Source organism: Rhincodon typus, chromosome 3 (assembly GCF_021869965.1).
Source record: "Rhincodon typus isolate 14 chromosome 3, sRhiTyp1.1, whole genome shotgun sequence".
Lineage (NCBI taxonomy): Eukaryota > Metazoa > Chordata > Chondrichthyes > Orectolobiformes > Rhincodontidae > Rhincodon > Rhincodon typus.
Genome location: NC_063334.1, coordinates 122098051 through 122113712, shown reverse-complemented (window position 1 = coordinate 122113712; position 15662 = coordinate 122098051). Strand labels below are relative to the sequence as shown.

At 38.9% G+C, this 15662-nt stretch overlaps 1 protein-coding gene across 1 annotated transcript in view; it reads right to left on the bottom strand.

Moving 5' to 3' along the window:
- Window positions 1-15662, bottom strand: part of zfyve28 (zinc finger, FYVE domain containing 28) — a 188185-nt gene that overhangs the window by 58393 nt on the left and 114130 nt on the right. Inside the window, exons 6-8 of the mRNA XM_048594859.1 lie at window positions 13673-13762; window positions 10590-10691; window positions 1066-2469 (exon numbers count right to left, since the gene is read on the bottom strand). Of these exons, the coding sequence (XP_048450816.1) occupies window positions 1066-2469; window positions 10590-10691; window positions 13673-13762 (1596 nt within the window). The remainder of the gene's footprint in view (window positions 1-1065; window positions 2470-10589; window positions 10692-13672; window positions 13763-15662) is intronic.

Genomic DNA, 15662 nt, shown 5'->3' with positions numbered 1-15662 from the left:
ACCAAAATGCAATATCTCACACTTATTTAAATTAAACTCCATTTGTCACTCCTTGGCCCAGGTCTGGGCCAAGTTTGCACATGTCTGGATTGAATGAGCAACTCCAGTCGGTGATTTTGATTACCTTACCACAATTTTTTAAAAAAATTCTCCATGACCAACATCACAAATTAATCAACATAAAAGTTTCAAAGTTGAGTTATGGTTTCACTGACCATATCAGTGACCAGACATGAAACTTCTTGTCATTTTTTTAAGTTAGACAGTAAACCTGCTTGCTCAATTTTCTCCAGCAGTCATTCACAGGTAGCTCATAAATAAACACAAGAATATTTGATTGACAGCAAAAAAAAATACTACCTCAAATCCAGTCTAAAAAAAAGGAATGATTGTAAGTCAACAATTCATATATAAAGAAGCACAGTCTTTCAATAGCTGAAGGATATTCAGAGAGTATTGCACATAACGAGGTTTGTGGCTATGCTTTTCAATGCTAATTGCCAACTATAAAATCTTGAGCAAGCATATGATTTCAGTTTCCAGTGTTGAACTGCATTTCTGCACACTCCATCTGCTGTACTGCATGTTAAATATCAATCCTCAGTCATGCTAAGCAATGTATAATTAGCACCCGTATGGTCACCTGTGAAAGAAATCACACCAAAGTAGGATTAGCACCATATTGAAAAGGAATGTTAGATCCCGTGTAAAGACTTCTGGTCCTCGGCAGTTTAAATTCACAAGTCAATAATATTCCATAACGTTATTTTTAAGAACCATATGGAAAATCAACATTGATTAATTTTAAAAATAAAAAATGCATTGTTCAAAGTTTCAACTTTACCAGAACATGTGACCCTGGAGATAATATATTTTAAAGATTACATAGCATAGATCTGGATAAATTCTATTCAAAATTACAAATGCAATTGCTGTGAATTATATATAATTTTTTCAAAATTCATGAAAATATCCATTAACAAAATCTTATTCACCTCACAAAACAAAGAAACAAAAAAAAAATGCAACCCATAAATGGAGCTCTTAAGCAGAAACTGAAATTACCTCTGCTTAGTTCTGTGGCCCTCTGACAGGTGAGAAACAGTTTGTACTTTCCCATCTTCCTCTGATTCATCTTTTACCACACTGCCTTTAATGTGTGCTTCTTCTTTACTCGCCTTCCCTCCAACTGACTGCTTCCTCTTTTCCATCTTTCGCTGCTGGCAATATACTTCCACTTTTGTTTGTTGCCCTCCTCTTTCTGTCTGTTTTCCTGAGGACTGTGCCAGGCACTTGCATTTTGAGGTTTTGTGCTCCCGTTTGCTGATGGCTCTTTCTGTCCATGATTCACCTGGACTGTCACTCTCTGTCCTCTCCTGTGAAGGTGATCCACTGTTACTTTTATGTGGCTGACCCTCTCCTTTAAGAAAACTAGAATCCGCAACATCTACAGTCTCTTCCAATGAACTGACCTCCACTGGTTCAGAGCTGTTGTCAACTCTATCATCCGGAGTAACAGTGAGGTGAACACAATGATTTACTCCATTTTTCATGTCAGCAGGGCATAGCTTCGGGGAGTCATCTGAAGGAACCTGACAGCAGACTGAGTCACAATTTATTATACTCTCAGCTTCAGAGGAGCAAGAGATGGACTGAGATTTGGGGTTAAAGATAACAGTTGCAGAAATTTTCATTCCACCAGTCCTATGTGCTATTTTTTCTGCAGTTTCACTTGGTTGTACATCAGTACCTGCAGTCCAACCGTTGAGGTAAGAACTGGATTCAGATGCATCCAAACAGTTACAATACATTTCTGCTGTGTTATTTTTCTTTTGATTGGCTTGTCCTTGCAGAGGTAGTGAATCATTATTGCTTGGTTTGTGTAGTACCTCTTTTGCTTCTGAATTTTGCTCACTGCAACTATCCTTCCCCATGCTTTCATCATCATGTGAAAGAGACAACATGTCTTCCTGATCAGGTGGACAAGAATCATGAACTAAAGTGAGTGATTCCCTTGAAGTGTCCATTCCCGCAAAGGTCTCACCTGCACCATCCAAATCATCCATGAAAAATACCCGTTCCTCTTCTTCAGCTTCACGTTTCGCACCAGAGAGCTTGAGGTTTGTTGAGACCTCTGGGTTACAATTATGTTTTGGTACAGTCTTATGAGCTGGTGACTGGCAGACACTTGGTGGAGAGAGCAGGCAGGACATTTCATCCCCTACCCTGTGTACCATTAAATTAAGCTGCTCCAGCTCCTCCTCATCATACTGCATGGAACATGCAAGTTCAGCCTCTGTATTTTCAGCTTTTACACACAATTTATCTTGAATGAGTTTATCAGGAACCACAGGTGGAGGAATGGGAGAGGGTACCTCTGGATCAGCAGCAAATTCACCATCCTGGGATATACACAGGTTACGTTCAAGTGTGTGCAACTCATCTTCTGTCAATGTCTGTAGTAAGTCCCTAATTAGGGTGAGAGAAAACAAGAATGAAGAATGGTAGGATGCCATTAAATAAAGCTGAGAATAATTTACAAGTTTTTGCTCTAATACTTTGCTAATTGTAAGAAAAATTAAAACATTGTTTGGTAGTGCGGAACTTGAGTCTTTCTGAAAAATGAAGACATTTTGTTGAAGCTTTTCATTTTGCACTCATCAGGATGATTCCCATTACCACCAATGAAATGGGGGAAAACAACAGTTGTACTGTTTGAAGGAGAGAGACGATTGATTGGCAAATGGAATCTTGGCCAACATCTCTGTCTCAGGCTTGCTGTAGTGATCCAGTGAAGCTCAGCACAAGCTGGAAGAACAGTACCTCATTTTCTGCTTGGGAGCTTTGTAGCCTTCTGGACTTCAAATATTAAGTTCAACTATTTTAGAGCTTGAGGCACCTTCTCCAAAGTCCTTATCCAAACCCCCAAACATGAGGCTTTGTCATCACCATGAGCTGCTATTACACACTACCCATTGTCAGCCACTTAGTCCCCATTAGCAACTATTCATTCCCCCAGAGTGACCTGGACACATTCCTTTGACTGTCCAATTGTTTCTCTCTCTCTCGGGCTCTATCTCCACCTATCATTTGTATAAATACCAACCTTTTCCTAGTTACCATCAGTTTTGAAGAAGGGTCACTGGACCCAAGGCATTAACTCTACTTTCCCTCCAGCTGTTGCCAGACCTTCTGAGTTTCGAGCAATTTCTGTTTTTGTTTCTGATTTCCAGTTCTTTCAGCTTTTTGAAAGAAGTCCACTATGTCTACATTGATTCAGAGATAGTGGGAACTGCTGATGCTGGAGAATCTGAGATAACAAGGTGTAGAGCTGGATGAACACAGCAGGCCAAGCAGCATCAGAGGAGCAGGAAAGCTGACGTTTCGGGTTTAGACCCTTCTTCAAAAAAAAAAATTTTGATCCTAAACATTTGTGCCAAGTAACAAACATCTTCAACAAGAGAGAATCTAACCATCACCCCTTCACATTCTATGGTATTACCATTGCTGTATTCTACAGTATGGCATTACCATTGCCATATTCCTTGCTGTCAAGATCCTGGGGACTTGGTGATTATTAGAACTAGATTAATCACATACGCTCTGAAGTAGGTCAGAGGCTACCAATCTTGCAGTGAGTAACTCACCTCCTGACTCCCCACCGCCTGTCCAGCATCTACAAGGCACAAGTCAGGGATGTGATGGAATACTCTCCACTTGCCTGGATGAGTGCAACTCCAACAACACTCAAGAAGCTTGGCACCATCCAGAACAAAACAATCTGCTTGATTGGCACCACATCCACAAACATCCACTTCCTCCACCATTGACTCAGTACACAGACTGCTGCTACCATGTATAAGATGCGCTGCAGAAATTTTCCAAAAATCATTAGACAGCACCTTCCAAACTCTTAACCACCACTATCTAGAAGGACAGGGCAGCAGATATAGGGGAATACCAACACCTGCAAGTTCCCCTCCAAGTCACTCATCATCCGGACTCAAATATATCATTCATTCAGTGTCAAAATTTTGGGTCTACCTACAGCAAATGGTCTGCTGTGGTTCAAAGACAACTAAAGATGGGCAATAAATCCTGGATCAGCCAGCAACACACACACTTCCAATGATTGAATAAATTCGCTAAATAGCCCAGTCAACCTCAGACTGCCCTGGAAGGGGAAGATATCTCAAATATTTGAGCAACATGCTGCTTCATGTTGTTACTATGTAGCAGCATTATGAGTGCATGTTGCCATCAAGCCAAAAAGACTCTTGACCTAACATACAAATGAGTAATGTGGCATATGTGTGTGAGAGATATAAGGCTGTTTGCACAAAGCCAGCCACTGGCTGCAGCCAAACAGTTTGCACTTGCAAAACTCAAAACTCTTAACGTTAGATTTGATTCTGCAAGGGGACATCATATGCTAAGTAATTGTGAGTGTGCAAATAATTATCCTGTCAACCAATTTAAGATCTCAGTCAAGCCTCCAATGTAGAGTACTGGAAGCTACATACAGTTAATACAAAGGGTGCTGGCCTTTACAGATAGAAAGAACATAGACACACGCTACTCATTCTCAGTACAACAAAATGGGACAGCCACTTTCGAATTCATTTATGAAGGCAATGCTTTGATCAGAGTTAAGCTGCCTGCAGACAACACAAATAAAGCTCGACAGTTAATTTTCAGTCATCATTTAATTGGTGTATTCTCCATTGCAACTAATCAGATTGGTTTTCAGATTGGTTTCACAGGTCGGCGCAACATCGAGGGCCGAAGGGCCTGTACTGCGCTGTAATGTTCTATGTTCTATGTTCTAATCAGTACTCTCCTATCATACATATGTTTTCTCCCCCTTGGTATTTCTTGTGAATTTTAATAATGAATGCATCATGAAAAGATTCAACAAAGTGTCAATTTCTTTTTTTCTGCAATGCAAAAATTAAATCAGAGGTTGAACACTTTTACTGTCCTCAATATTACCTAGCCTATTATTAATGGAGTTGTGCCTCAGATTTTATTTCCTATCTGTAGATTAAAGATGTTGCATCATCTGAGGCGATGCAGCATCGATCAATGCAGATTATACATTATGTACACATTCACTAGAACATGGGATAAAAGATAAAACATCAGCTCTTGCACTGGGAAACAAGGCAATTACGAAGATACTGTGCACTGCATATATTACTTTGGAGAAACTGATGTTACTGTTTTGCCAAAGCACCATCGATTCAACAACTGGAACACATTTGTATGTGGCTAACATCCATTAGCATCTTTCAGTAACATCTGTGTATCTGAAGTATAAACAATACAACAAATCAAGCATATGGTCTGTTACAATAATTTCTGTCATGGTACAAATATCGCCGATACCTGAAAATGCAGCAACTCCAAAAATTAGTTTTCTGATAAAATTATCAGCAAAGTGTCAAAATACAATGAATTAAAATGTCCAGGAAGTACAAATCTGCAGTTTTGGACAAGGAAGGAGAAAATTATTGTGATGTGAGACTGGGGAGGGGGGTACAAAAGCAAGTGATTGCTCTTCACTATCACTTAAATATACCACCTAGTGGGTAACGAAGAATTGGTAATAATTCATTAGAATTTTGGGTTGGGGGAGGCAGTTAAATGGACTCAATCATAATCTTTTGATTGAGTAACAAATACAGAAAATCTAACACTTCTATGTGTATTAATGTGCTATAAATTTCCAGGGCACAATAGTTTTCATAACCAAGGGATAACCTTACTCTGGGCCCCATACCTCAGGAAGGATTTACTGGCCCTGGAGGTTCACGAGAATGATCCCAGGAATGAAAGGCTTAACATATGAAGAATGTTTGAGGACTCTGGGTCTATACTTGGAGTTTAGAAGGATGAGGGAGGAATCTAATTGAAACGTACAGAATACTGAATGGCCTGCACAGAGCGGATGTTGGGCAAATGTTTCCATTGAAAGGAGAGACTAGATCCAAGGACACAGCCTTAGGGTAAAGGGAAAACCCTTTAGAACGGAGATAATGAGAAACTTTTTCAGCCAGAGAGTGGTGAATCTATGGAATTCATTGCCAGAGAAGGCTGTGGAGGCCAGGACATTGAGTATGGTTAAAACAGAGATAGATAGGTTCTTGATTGTCAAGGGGATCAAGGGTTACAGGGAGAAAGTGGAAGAGTCTGGTTGAGAAACTTATCAGCCATGATTGAATGATGGAGCAGATTCAATGGGCTGAATGGCCTAATTTCTGCTCCTATGTCTTATGGTCTTACCAGTTCAATCTGTTCCTCTCAGCTTCTTAATGGAAATTAATTTATACTAATGTATACTGTAAAAATATAAAGAAATCTCAAGCATTTCATTGGGCAATAGAGAACAAATGGGGACTCAAAGGCCACAGTGGGTTGAAAAAGGGGTTTTAAATACAGGCAGGGAAGTAGTGTGACAGCAAAGGAATAGCAAGCCAAACCAAATCAGCCTCACTATCACTGGTTTTGCAACACAGTGTAATCGAAATAATGAGCCTCAAAATTGCTCAATTATTCCTAACTAGACTTTACAACAAGACCTTGGGCACCAAGTTAACAACTTAAACAAAAAGTAACAATTTATTATTAATAATCTAACTTCAGCAGAACACAGATAAACTACAGGGCAATCTAGTTAATATCTATGATCTAAGCCCAATCTTGTTTGATTATAAAACGCACTCTCACATTGACTAGATAGTCAGACACAATTAAGGGATAAAATAAAAAAATGTAATTTGTTAGTTTGATAACCATTTTGACAACGAATACCAGGCCTTCATGAAATCCTTGGAGGATGTGTTGATTTACAGGCATAAAGGACTGTATATTTTGCTTCAATTCTGATGTTAACGGTCAATACAAACAGCTTCCACAGACCTCTGGAGACCTTCACCTATTTGTTACAGATTGGGATTCTTTTGTTAGAAATTTCCATTTTCAACAAGTCAATAACAAGAGAATGATCAGAGAGCAAAAACCAAAAACAGTCCCAGTGTGGAAGCTTCCAAAACAAAATGCCTCCTGCCCAAACTCAGTCAAAATTAATTCACTCTTTAGCTTCTCTTTTCCTTTCAACATTCTCTGTGCTTGGCTGGCCAGCACCGTTCCTACCTTGACTGGCTGTCCCTGAGCATAGCAACATCCTGCAGCCCAAATGTCTACAGTGTCCTTACAGCAGTAATTAACCCTGTATTATTATCTTTCCAGGCCAGCTCCCAACAGCAAACATCTGTCTTTTGACTTTTTTTTACAGACAAGCTGTTGTTCAACATTCAACTAACTCTCAATTCAAAATCAAAAGTGAGAAAAATAAAATATAGCGATGGTCTCAACAAGGGGAAGCCGAAACAACTGAAATTAAGAAAAGAGGGGAGCAAAAAATAACTTTAAGCTAACAAATAAACAGCCAGGGCTCGATTAGAAACAACAGTCCTTATTTATTTATTTAGTCTTTAAACTATAATTTTTAACTGAGTTCAGGTCACAAACAAGCATATAGAAGAACTGATATTATAGAAATGACTGTTCTAATAAATTCATAGGACGTGTATCATTGATTTGGCCAGCATTTATTGACTAATACCAATACTTCTTGAGAAGGTCTAATGAGTCACCTTCTTAAATTGTGTAGATATACCCCCTGTTCAGAAAGGAGTTTCAGGATATAGACCCAGTGAGAGTGAAGTGAAGTTTCAAAGGAGTATAGCATATATCTTGGAAGTGGACACGCATGTGATGGTATTCCCATACATTTGCTATTCTTGTCCTTCATTGGCATGCAGTCACAGGATTGCAAGCTAACGTTAAAGGAGGCTTGGTAAGTTATTGAAATGCATCTTATAGATTGTACCCATTGCTGCCTTGTAGATGGTGGACAAGTTTCAGGGAGTCAGGAGGAGAATCATATGCCACATAATTCCCAGCTTTTGGCCTGTGTTGCAGCACAGTATTTACATACTAGTTCAGGTTATGGTTAATGGTAACCTTTAAAATGTTGAAAACATAAGACTTAACAATGGTAATGCCATTGAATGCTTTGGGGAAAATGGTGTGATCCTTTTTGTCAGCTATGGTCATTGATTGACACGAGGCACGAATGTTACTTAAACAGTGCAAAGACATCAAACTTGAAAAAATGTGCACAACATATAAAGAGACAGACACTATCAAAGGAAAACAAAAAGAGGACATCAAAGTTAACATGAGAAAATAATTTATTAAATGAAAAATGAATTAGAATTCCCACAGATGGGCAAGGAAAACCTAAATATAGCCCAATTTATCTTAAAAGTTATCTTTATATCAGATTTCTGGGAAAGCAATGGCCTAATGCTATTACTATTGGACTATTAATCCAGAAATTCAGCTAATGTTCTGGGTTCAAATCCTTCCAGGGCAGACAGTGGAATTTGAATTCAATAAAAAATCTGGAATTAAGCGTTTAACGATAACCATGAAACCATCGCTGATTATCAGAAAAACTCACCTGTTTCACTAATATCCTTGAGGGAAAGAAACTGCCATCCTTACCCAGCAATGTGGCTGACTCATAGCTGACCTCTGGGCAATCACGGATGGGCAATAATGCTGGTCCAAACAGCAACACCCTCATCCCATGAATGAATTTTTAAAAAAATCAACTTTATAGCTGTATGTTACTGACAAAGCACATCAAAGTATAGGTGGATACTCTGCAAATTTCTGCCTATTAGTCATACCTGGTGTTATGCTACTATGGGTGGTCCAGGAAGTGAAGATATGCACTGATAGTCGATAGTCCTTTCATACAAAGGAAAGCTGTCAGTACACTCAAAACTGACAAGAACCAAGACCAACAAAAGCACCTGATTTGACCTGGCCTACTGCTTAAAAAAAGTTGAAAAACTGATAAGGTCACATGTCAACATTACATTAAACTGGGAAATAAGAGTGTAATGGAACTGGAACTCAGCATGGGAATAAAGCATTTAGTAAGTTGATGCGAAAAGCTCATTTTGATTGACAGCATGGAAAGAAATTGACTAAAGGCAAATCATAAAATCACTTAAATTGTTCATGGAAGCACAGCTTGAAGTTATCCAATTTACAGGAAAGAAGGTTGATTGGTGAAGATTACACAATATAGCTCTCTGGAATACTAATGTGGAACTAATTTGCTTTGAGAACATTGTGCACTCTTTTGGTGCAACATTTAGATTAAATCTCTACATTAAACTTCTGCCAAGGATCTGCCTTCAATGCAGAACACTCAGAATGTTGGTTAAACTATGAGGCAGCACAGTGGCTCAGTGGATACCAAAGCTGTCTCACAACACCAGGGAGCCGGGCTTAATTCCACCTTTGGGCGACTGCCTGTGTGGAGTTTGCAACTTGCTCCCATGTCTGTGTGGGTTTCCTCAAGTGCTCTGATTTCCTCCTCAGTCCAAAGATGTGCAGGTTAGGTGGATTGGCTATGTTCTATGTTCTATGAAATGCAGAGTTACAGAGATAGGGTATGGGGGTTGGTCTGGGTGGGATGGTCTTCAGATGGTTGGTGTGGACCTGATAGGCCAAATGGCCTGCTTCACACTGTAGAGATCCTATGATTCTATACCCAAATGTCCCAATACTGTATATTCATTAGGCCAATAAATAGGCAATTGATAAAGTGCAGGAAGGTTGTAGATCAGATTCCACAATGTAGCTGGTTGCCAGCAAATGGAAGAGTATGAGTATTATCAAATCTGTACTCCCACCCCTCTCCTGTAAAGTACCTACTGATCCCACCAAAACTGTGCAGGTTTAAAGCATAGGTAATTTTACCTGTCATATCTGCATTCAAGTGGGCTATTCATTTGCACAAGAAAAAATGAACAATTAGCAAGGATAGCTTGCAGCATACAAAACTAGTAGAACCACATGATACTGATAAGCTGACAGTTACAGGAGAACAAGATGGGACAAAAGTGGAAGAAAATACAAGAGTGAAAACAACTGTCAATCATCTAAGATCTATTTTGTTGCTATAAAACTTACAATCCACATTCCCTCAAAATCTTTAGTTTATATAGGTCCATCATTGTTACATTCTGACACATCAGAAGAAATGAAGAAATATTTTTCAAGGGAGCACTTTATCACTACTAAAAACCATCTTTGAAAGTTGCCTATTTTATTACAAATCTAAAATTTACATTTATAAACGTGGAATGGGGAGAGAGAGGAAAAGAGAAGAATTTCTATAAAACATGACAATATAAGCACCCCAGAGCAACTGGTTAAGCAATTAAAAATATTCCGACTGCATCCTGCTACACTAGACTAAGAAAAGGAAGAATTTTTCTATTGCCTTCTTGTTAACATCGACCACTGGTTTGAGAGATGCCAAGGGACCGATGATCGATATTTTTGATCAAAGACTAATATGCATAAAAAGGACAAAAAACATATAAAACTAATTTTCAAGTAGTTTTGTTTAGTAGTTAATTCAGATCACATTGAAAGCAAAACAGGCCACTTGTTACAATCTGAAACATGACGCAAATGAAGATTTTTGTTAATCTTACCTGATCTTTCGCAACAGTGTGCGAAATGGTCTAAACAGGTCAGACATATCTTCTAGCTTGCGTTCCAAGTTCAATGGCCCCTCAGGGAAGACCAACAAACCACTTCATAAAAAATTTTGGAGAAGCTTTATTAGAAATTATCAAAGAATGCTTCAAAATGTTAGACCGCACTTAAACAGATAAACCAACTTGTGAGAAGTCTACTAAATCTAAGTATCTGGCACAACTTTCTTCCTGTGCCTCGGGGCAACACACAGACACCAAGAAAGATTAAATGGTGAGTAATTGGTGTATAATTTGATGGCGATAAATGCTGGCCTAGCCAGCAATGCCCATATTCTGTGAATGAATTAAAAAAATAATTTGGATAAGGAGACTTTAAACAGAAATAAATGCAAGTGTACATTGAATAAGTTAGCAATGCTCCAGGTATATGGATAACAGCTGTTCAAGGAAATCAGAGCAGGTTGCTGACAATCTTGTAAATTAGGTATCTGGTGCTGACTTCTCCAACACTGTGTCCGTCTGCCAAATACCTTAAAACAAGCACGCTAAGTCTAGGGATGGGATATAGTGTTGTATTGATTCATTTATAGTGTTATTATCTAACATCACATGTGAAATCCTTCAACCTTTCCAACAGTTTTCTTTGTATCGATGGTACATGCATATCAGCTGATTGTTAAGATTCTGGGCCAGACCACCTAATTCTTTTTGATCTGACTGGGACCAGTAACTTTTATTTCTGAAGTGGGGCAAAGTGTGGGATGCAGGGGACTTGCTAACAGAATAAAGTCATGATGGTTTTCAACAAACGTTAGAATAATCAGGCAATCTTCAATTTCCGACATCCACAACTAACATGTGGCAAATATGGATGATAAATTGTGGTTGAACAAGCTGCAGCACATGACAAATAGCAATTGCAATTAAGACAGATCCCACAGATTTCTCAACAATTCCCCAAAGACATTAATGACACAGTGGGTCATCAAATCTCAATCACTGTTATTACGGAGTAGGTGGTAGCCATTCAGCCCATCATGTCTGCACCAGCTGTGAGCATTTTGACTTAATGCCAAATTGCTGCCATTTCCCCATAAAGATATATGGGGGCAGAATGCGTCAAAAAAATAATCACTGTTGGCAGATTTAGCGCAGCTGAGCTTTATACTGACTAACGGCCACAAAAACATACTTCCAGCAGGCGTTAATAAATACCCATCAGCAGCAGATATTCACAATTCATATGATCACACTGGAGCAGCAGGGGACCCTTCTGTAATGAGCACATTAATCGGAATGCTATCCTGTGCCACCAATCCATTTTGATGTCTCCACTCATTCTGCCTGACAGGTGGACTGTTTTAATTTTCTATCTATGTCAACACATCAGCAACACTTCACTTTTTGCTATTGCGTGTGTCTTGTTGAGAATGCTTCATGCTAATGCCAGGGACCCAGAAAAGCCAGTGATATTCCATGTTCAGCACCAACATCGTTGATTTGTTTATTAGGGGACATGTGGAAAGCTAGATAGAGGTCAGGACGTGCTTAAGTTGAACTATGGCAGCCTTGGGCTGGTCTCAATGGACCAAATGGCCAATTCTCATCTGTCATTTCCATATGCTCAATAATGGCTGCATGAGCTGGTTTCAGAAGCATGAAACTGAAGAGAAACCTATACCCCTGTAATTTGATTGAGATCTTCATCTCATTTTGGTTTTGTTGCCAAACAGATTGATTTCTGATCCTTCAGGCATAGCTTACTTGTCTCGCATACTTATAAGCTCTGCATTGTCTAATGAAAGACAAAATGGCATTGGAGGCAGACCAGAGAAAGCTTACTCTGTTAAATTCCAGGTTTGGAGAGATCTTGTTAGAAGCGGTGGCTTAGTAGGTTGTACCTGTACTCATTGAAGTTTAGAAAAATGAGAGAATACTTATTCAAACGGGACACATTCTAAAGGACAAAAAAAGATATTGATACCGAAACTCATCAGGTCTGGCAACATCTGTTGGAAGGAAGCAGAGTTAATGTTTCAAGTCTCTTGATTCTTCAGAACCCCCTGAGAATTTTAGGGGTCTTCACAGGATAGATGCAGGGAGGTTGTTGCTCCTTGTGGAAAAGTGTAGAACTACAGGGTTTAATCTCAGTGTAGGGTTCACCTATTTAAGAAATGTTGAGAAAAACTTCTGCTCTCTAAAGGAGTGGGAATCTGTGGAATTCTTCATTGCAGAGAGCTGCAGAGACTGGTTTGTTGAACAGAATCAAGGCCAAGTTAGACAGACATTTAAATCACTAAAAGAATCAAGGGGTACAGGGAAAAGGCAAGAAAGTGGAGTTGAGGATCATGAGATCAATCATGATCTCACTGGATGACAGAGGAGATTCAATGTGCTGAATGGTCTACTTCTGCTCCAACATTACATGGTCTAAACTAAGTGTCTCTGTAACAAGAAATAATTTCAGATTACCACCTTAAACATTGGCATTGTAATATTCCATGTGATTACTGGCCAAAGTAACATTGCTACAATATTGCAGTCACTAAGATACAATAGTTTGACATTATGATATTCTATTTCTAAAGTAGTAGAGTAAAAATGGAAATTTTTTTGAAAACAGTTATCAGTTCACTAAATTTTGTCCTACACTTGCTGTCTCCACCTTCCACAAGGTCTACTCTACACGCACTGCTCTTCAAATCAGGAGGCATGCAAGCAACCAGAATCAAATCTGTCTCTTGTTCTGTAGCATCTATATGCCAAGTGGTGCACTGGAACAACAAGAGGCACTTGACTCCTGACTTTTCTCATCTGCAAGAGCGGAGTTTGACTGTTGTTTGGCAGGCTGACCCACTGAGATTTGTGGGCTCAACTGGAATATGCTGGATAAATTCAAACTGCTGTTCCTGAACGATGAGATCAAGGAAAGCCTGAGCTCAACAATCAGATGCAGATGGTAGCTTGACCATTTTCTGAACCCACTAAATTAGAACTTCACACAGATTTGGATCACATACTTGTAATACAGTTGAAAAAAATATGTTTACTAAAAACACCACATTTGGAATACATACCAGACAATAGCTAGTCTAGGAATTGTAAACATTAATGCTGGCTCGTAGTCATCAATCAAATCTTGTGTGAGGTATCCAAGCTTTAAGGCCCTAAAGATAATTGCAGAGTTAGATTTTTGTAATACACCATCAGTTTCTAAAACAGATGGAAGAATTTCACCCTAATATAGAAACATCAACCCGTAATGTATCCTTCACACAAAGAATTTAATTGAAGATTGTTATTTGTCCATCCCTTAGTTCATCACTGAATCTCAATCTTTGGTAATGTTTGTCAACCAATTCTGGAAAATCTTCAAAAGCCTATGACAGGACCTACCTGGAGTCCTGACCAATATTTTTCCGCAATCCTCAAATTACTATCAGCAAAATTATGACACTCCTCAAATTATCAGCATAAACTGGTGGACCAAGATAGCAGCTCATCAGCACTTTCTCAAATTAATTAAGAGGGGCAAAAAATGGTGGCCAAACCAGCGATACCCATTTGAAATGACAGTCTCTTATACTCTACTCCAAGGGTTAGAAAAATCAATTTTGTTACATAGCATCAACTCACTATAACACACCTCAATTTCACCTCCAATTAAAAGTCATCAGTAGTTTTAAAAAAATCAATGCGAGAAGTACACCCAAATTCAGTTTTCTTTTGATTTCTACAAATACAAATGCTGAACAGTTGTACATTAACAAGTCATTATCTTGCTCCATTCCAATATCTCAAAAATAGCTTTCTGGGGTTCATCGTACATCAAAGGACTTAGAAAGGAGTATTGCAAACACGTATTCAATACCATCATTGTCATATGGTCTGCTTTCACCTCTCACAAAGTGCATTCTTGGGTCCAACTAGTCACTGTATACAACAATTTTCTTCATGTAGCCTCTGGCTTTCAAAAGGGAATGGAATAATTATCCGATGATAAAGAATTTGCAGGGCTCTGGATAAAGGAGTGGAGTGGGATGAGCTGATTTGTTGTTGAAGAAAGCATATGGGTGACAGGCTGAATGGCTATAAAACAGAGGGAGCCATTCTGTGATTCTATATAACACAAATGATTGTCAGCTTAAGCACCAGAACTCCCAACATTCTACTCTGACTGGCAGTTTTCCCAACTGAACAAAGAAATCCCTTTCTACGGCCTGATGCACACAATCTGGAAAATCAGGTGATCACATGAACTCAAGTTCACTTATTTCAAAAAGTAAACAGATCATGATGAGTCATTTTAACTTTTTAAAAGGGGCATTACATCCTGGCCAACCTCCTCCTGTCAACCCATTTTGTCAAAATGAAGTCAAAATGTCATTCATTTAATTTTCTATTATTGGCATCTTGCTTGGTATAAAAATGTACCTTGCTGGTAGCTGTTTCACTTGTGTCTACTGCCATTACACTTACATTAAAAAGAGCAGATACTCCCTTTTCACTGTATGTCTTTCCTAAAAACATTACACCACGCAATGTTTAAATTCCACACCCAACTTTGTTGTAGTCATGTCTCAATTATTTCTTACATGTCTGGTACTGCAAGACATCATTGTTTCTACTCTTCCCATTTCATTATGGATACAGCATTGCTATGCAGGGAATTTAACTCATTTTTAACAGCAGTCCCTTTTACATGACTTTTCAATGTTACAGTGGCGCCGCTAGACTAAATTTTCTGATGACTACCATGAGCATCATTTAATACATGATTTAGCTGAAGTTTGCAGTAAGACAGATTTGCTGCCACTATCTTTCTTTTAGGTTAGGCTTTGCTTTTTGCAATATGGCAAAGGAAAACCACGAGGAAGTGTAAAAGTCTCTTGTCTTACACAAGATGCAACTTATTTCATAATACCAATCAGGTACAAGTTACATTATAACAGATATTGTTACTGAGACTGTGAGGGAAACAGACAGGAGATTCTGTGGTACCAAGCGAGACTCCCGGATGGTATGGTGCAGGGCTGGATGAACACAGCAGGCCAAGCAGCATCATAG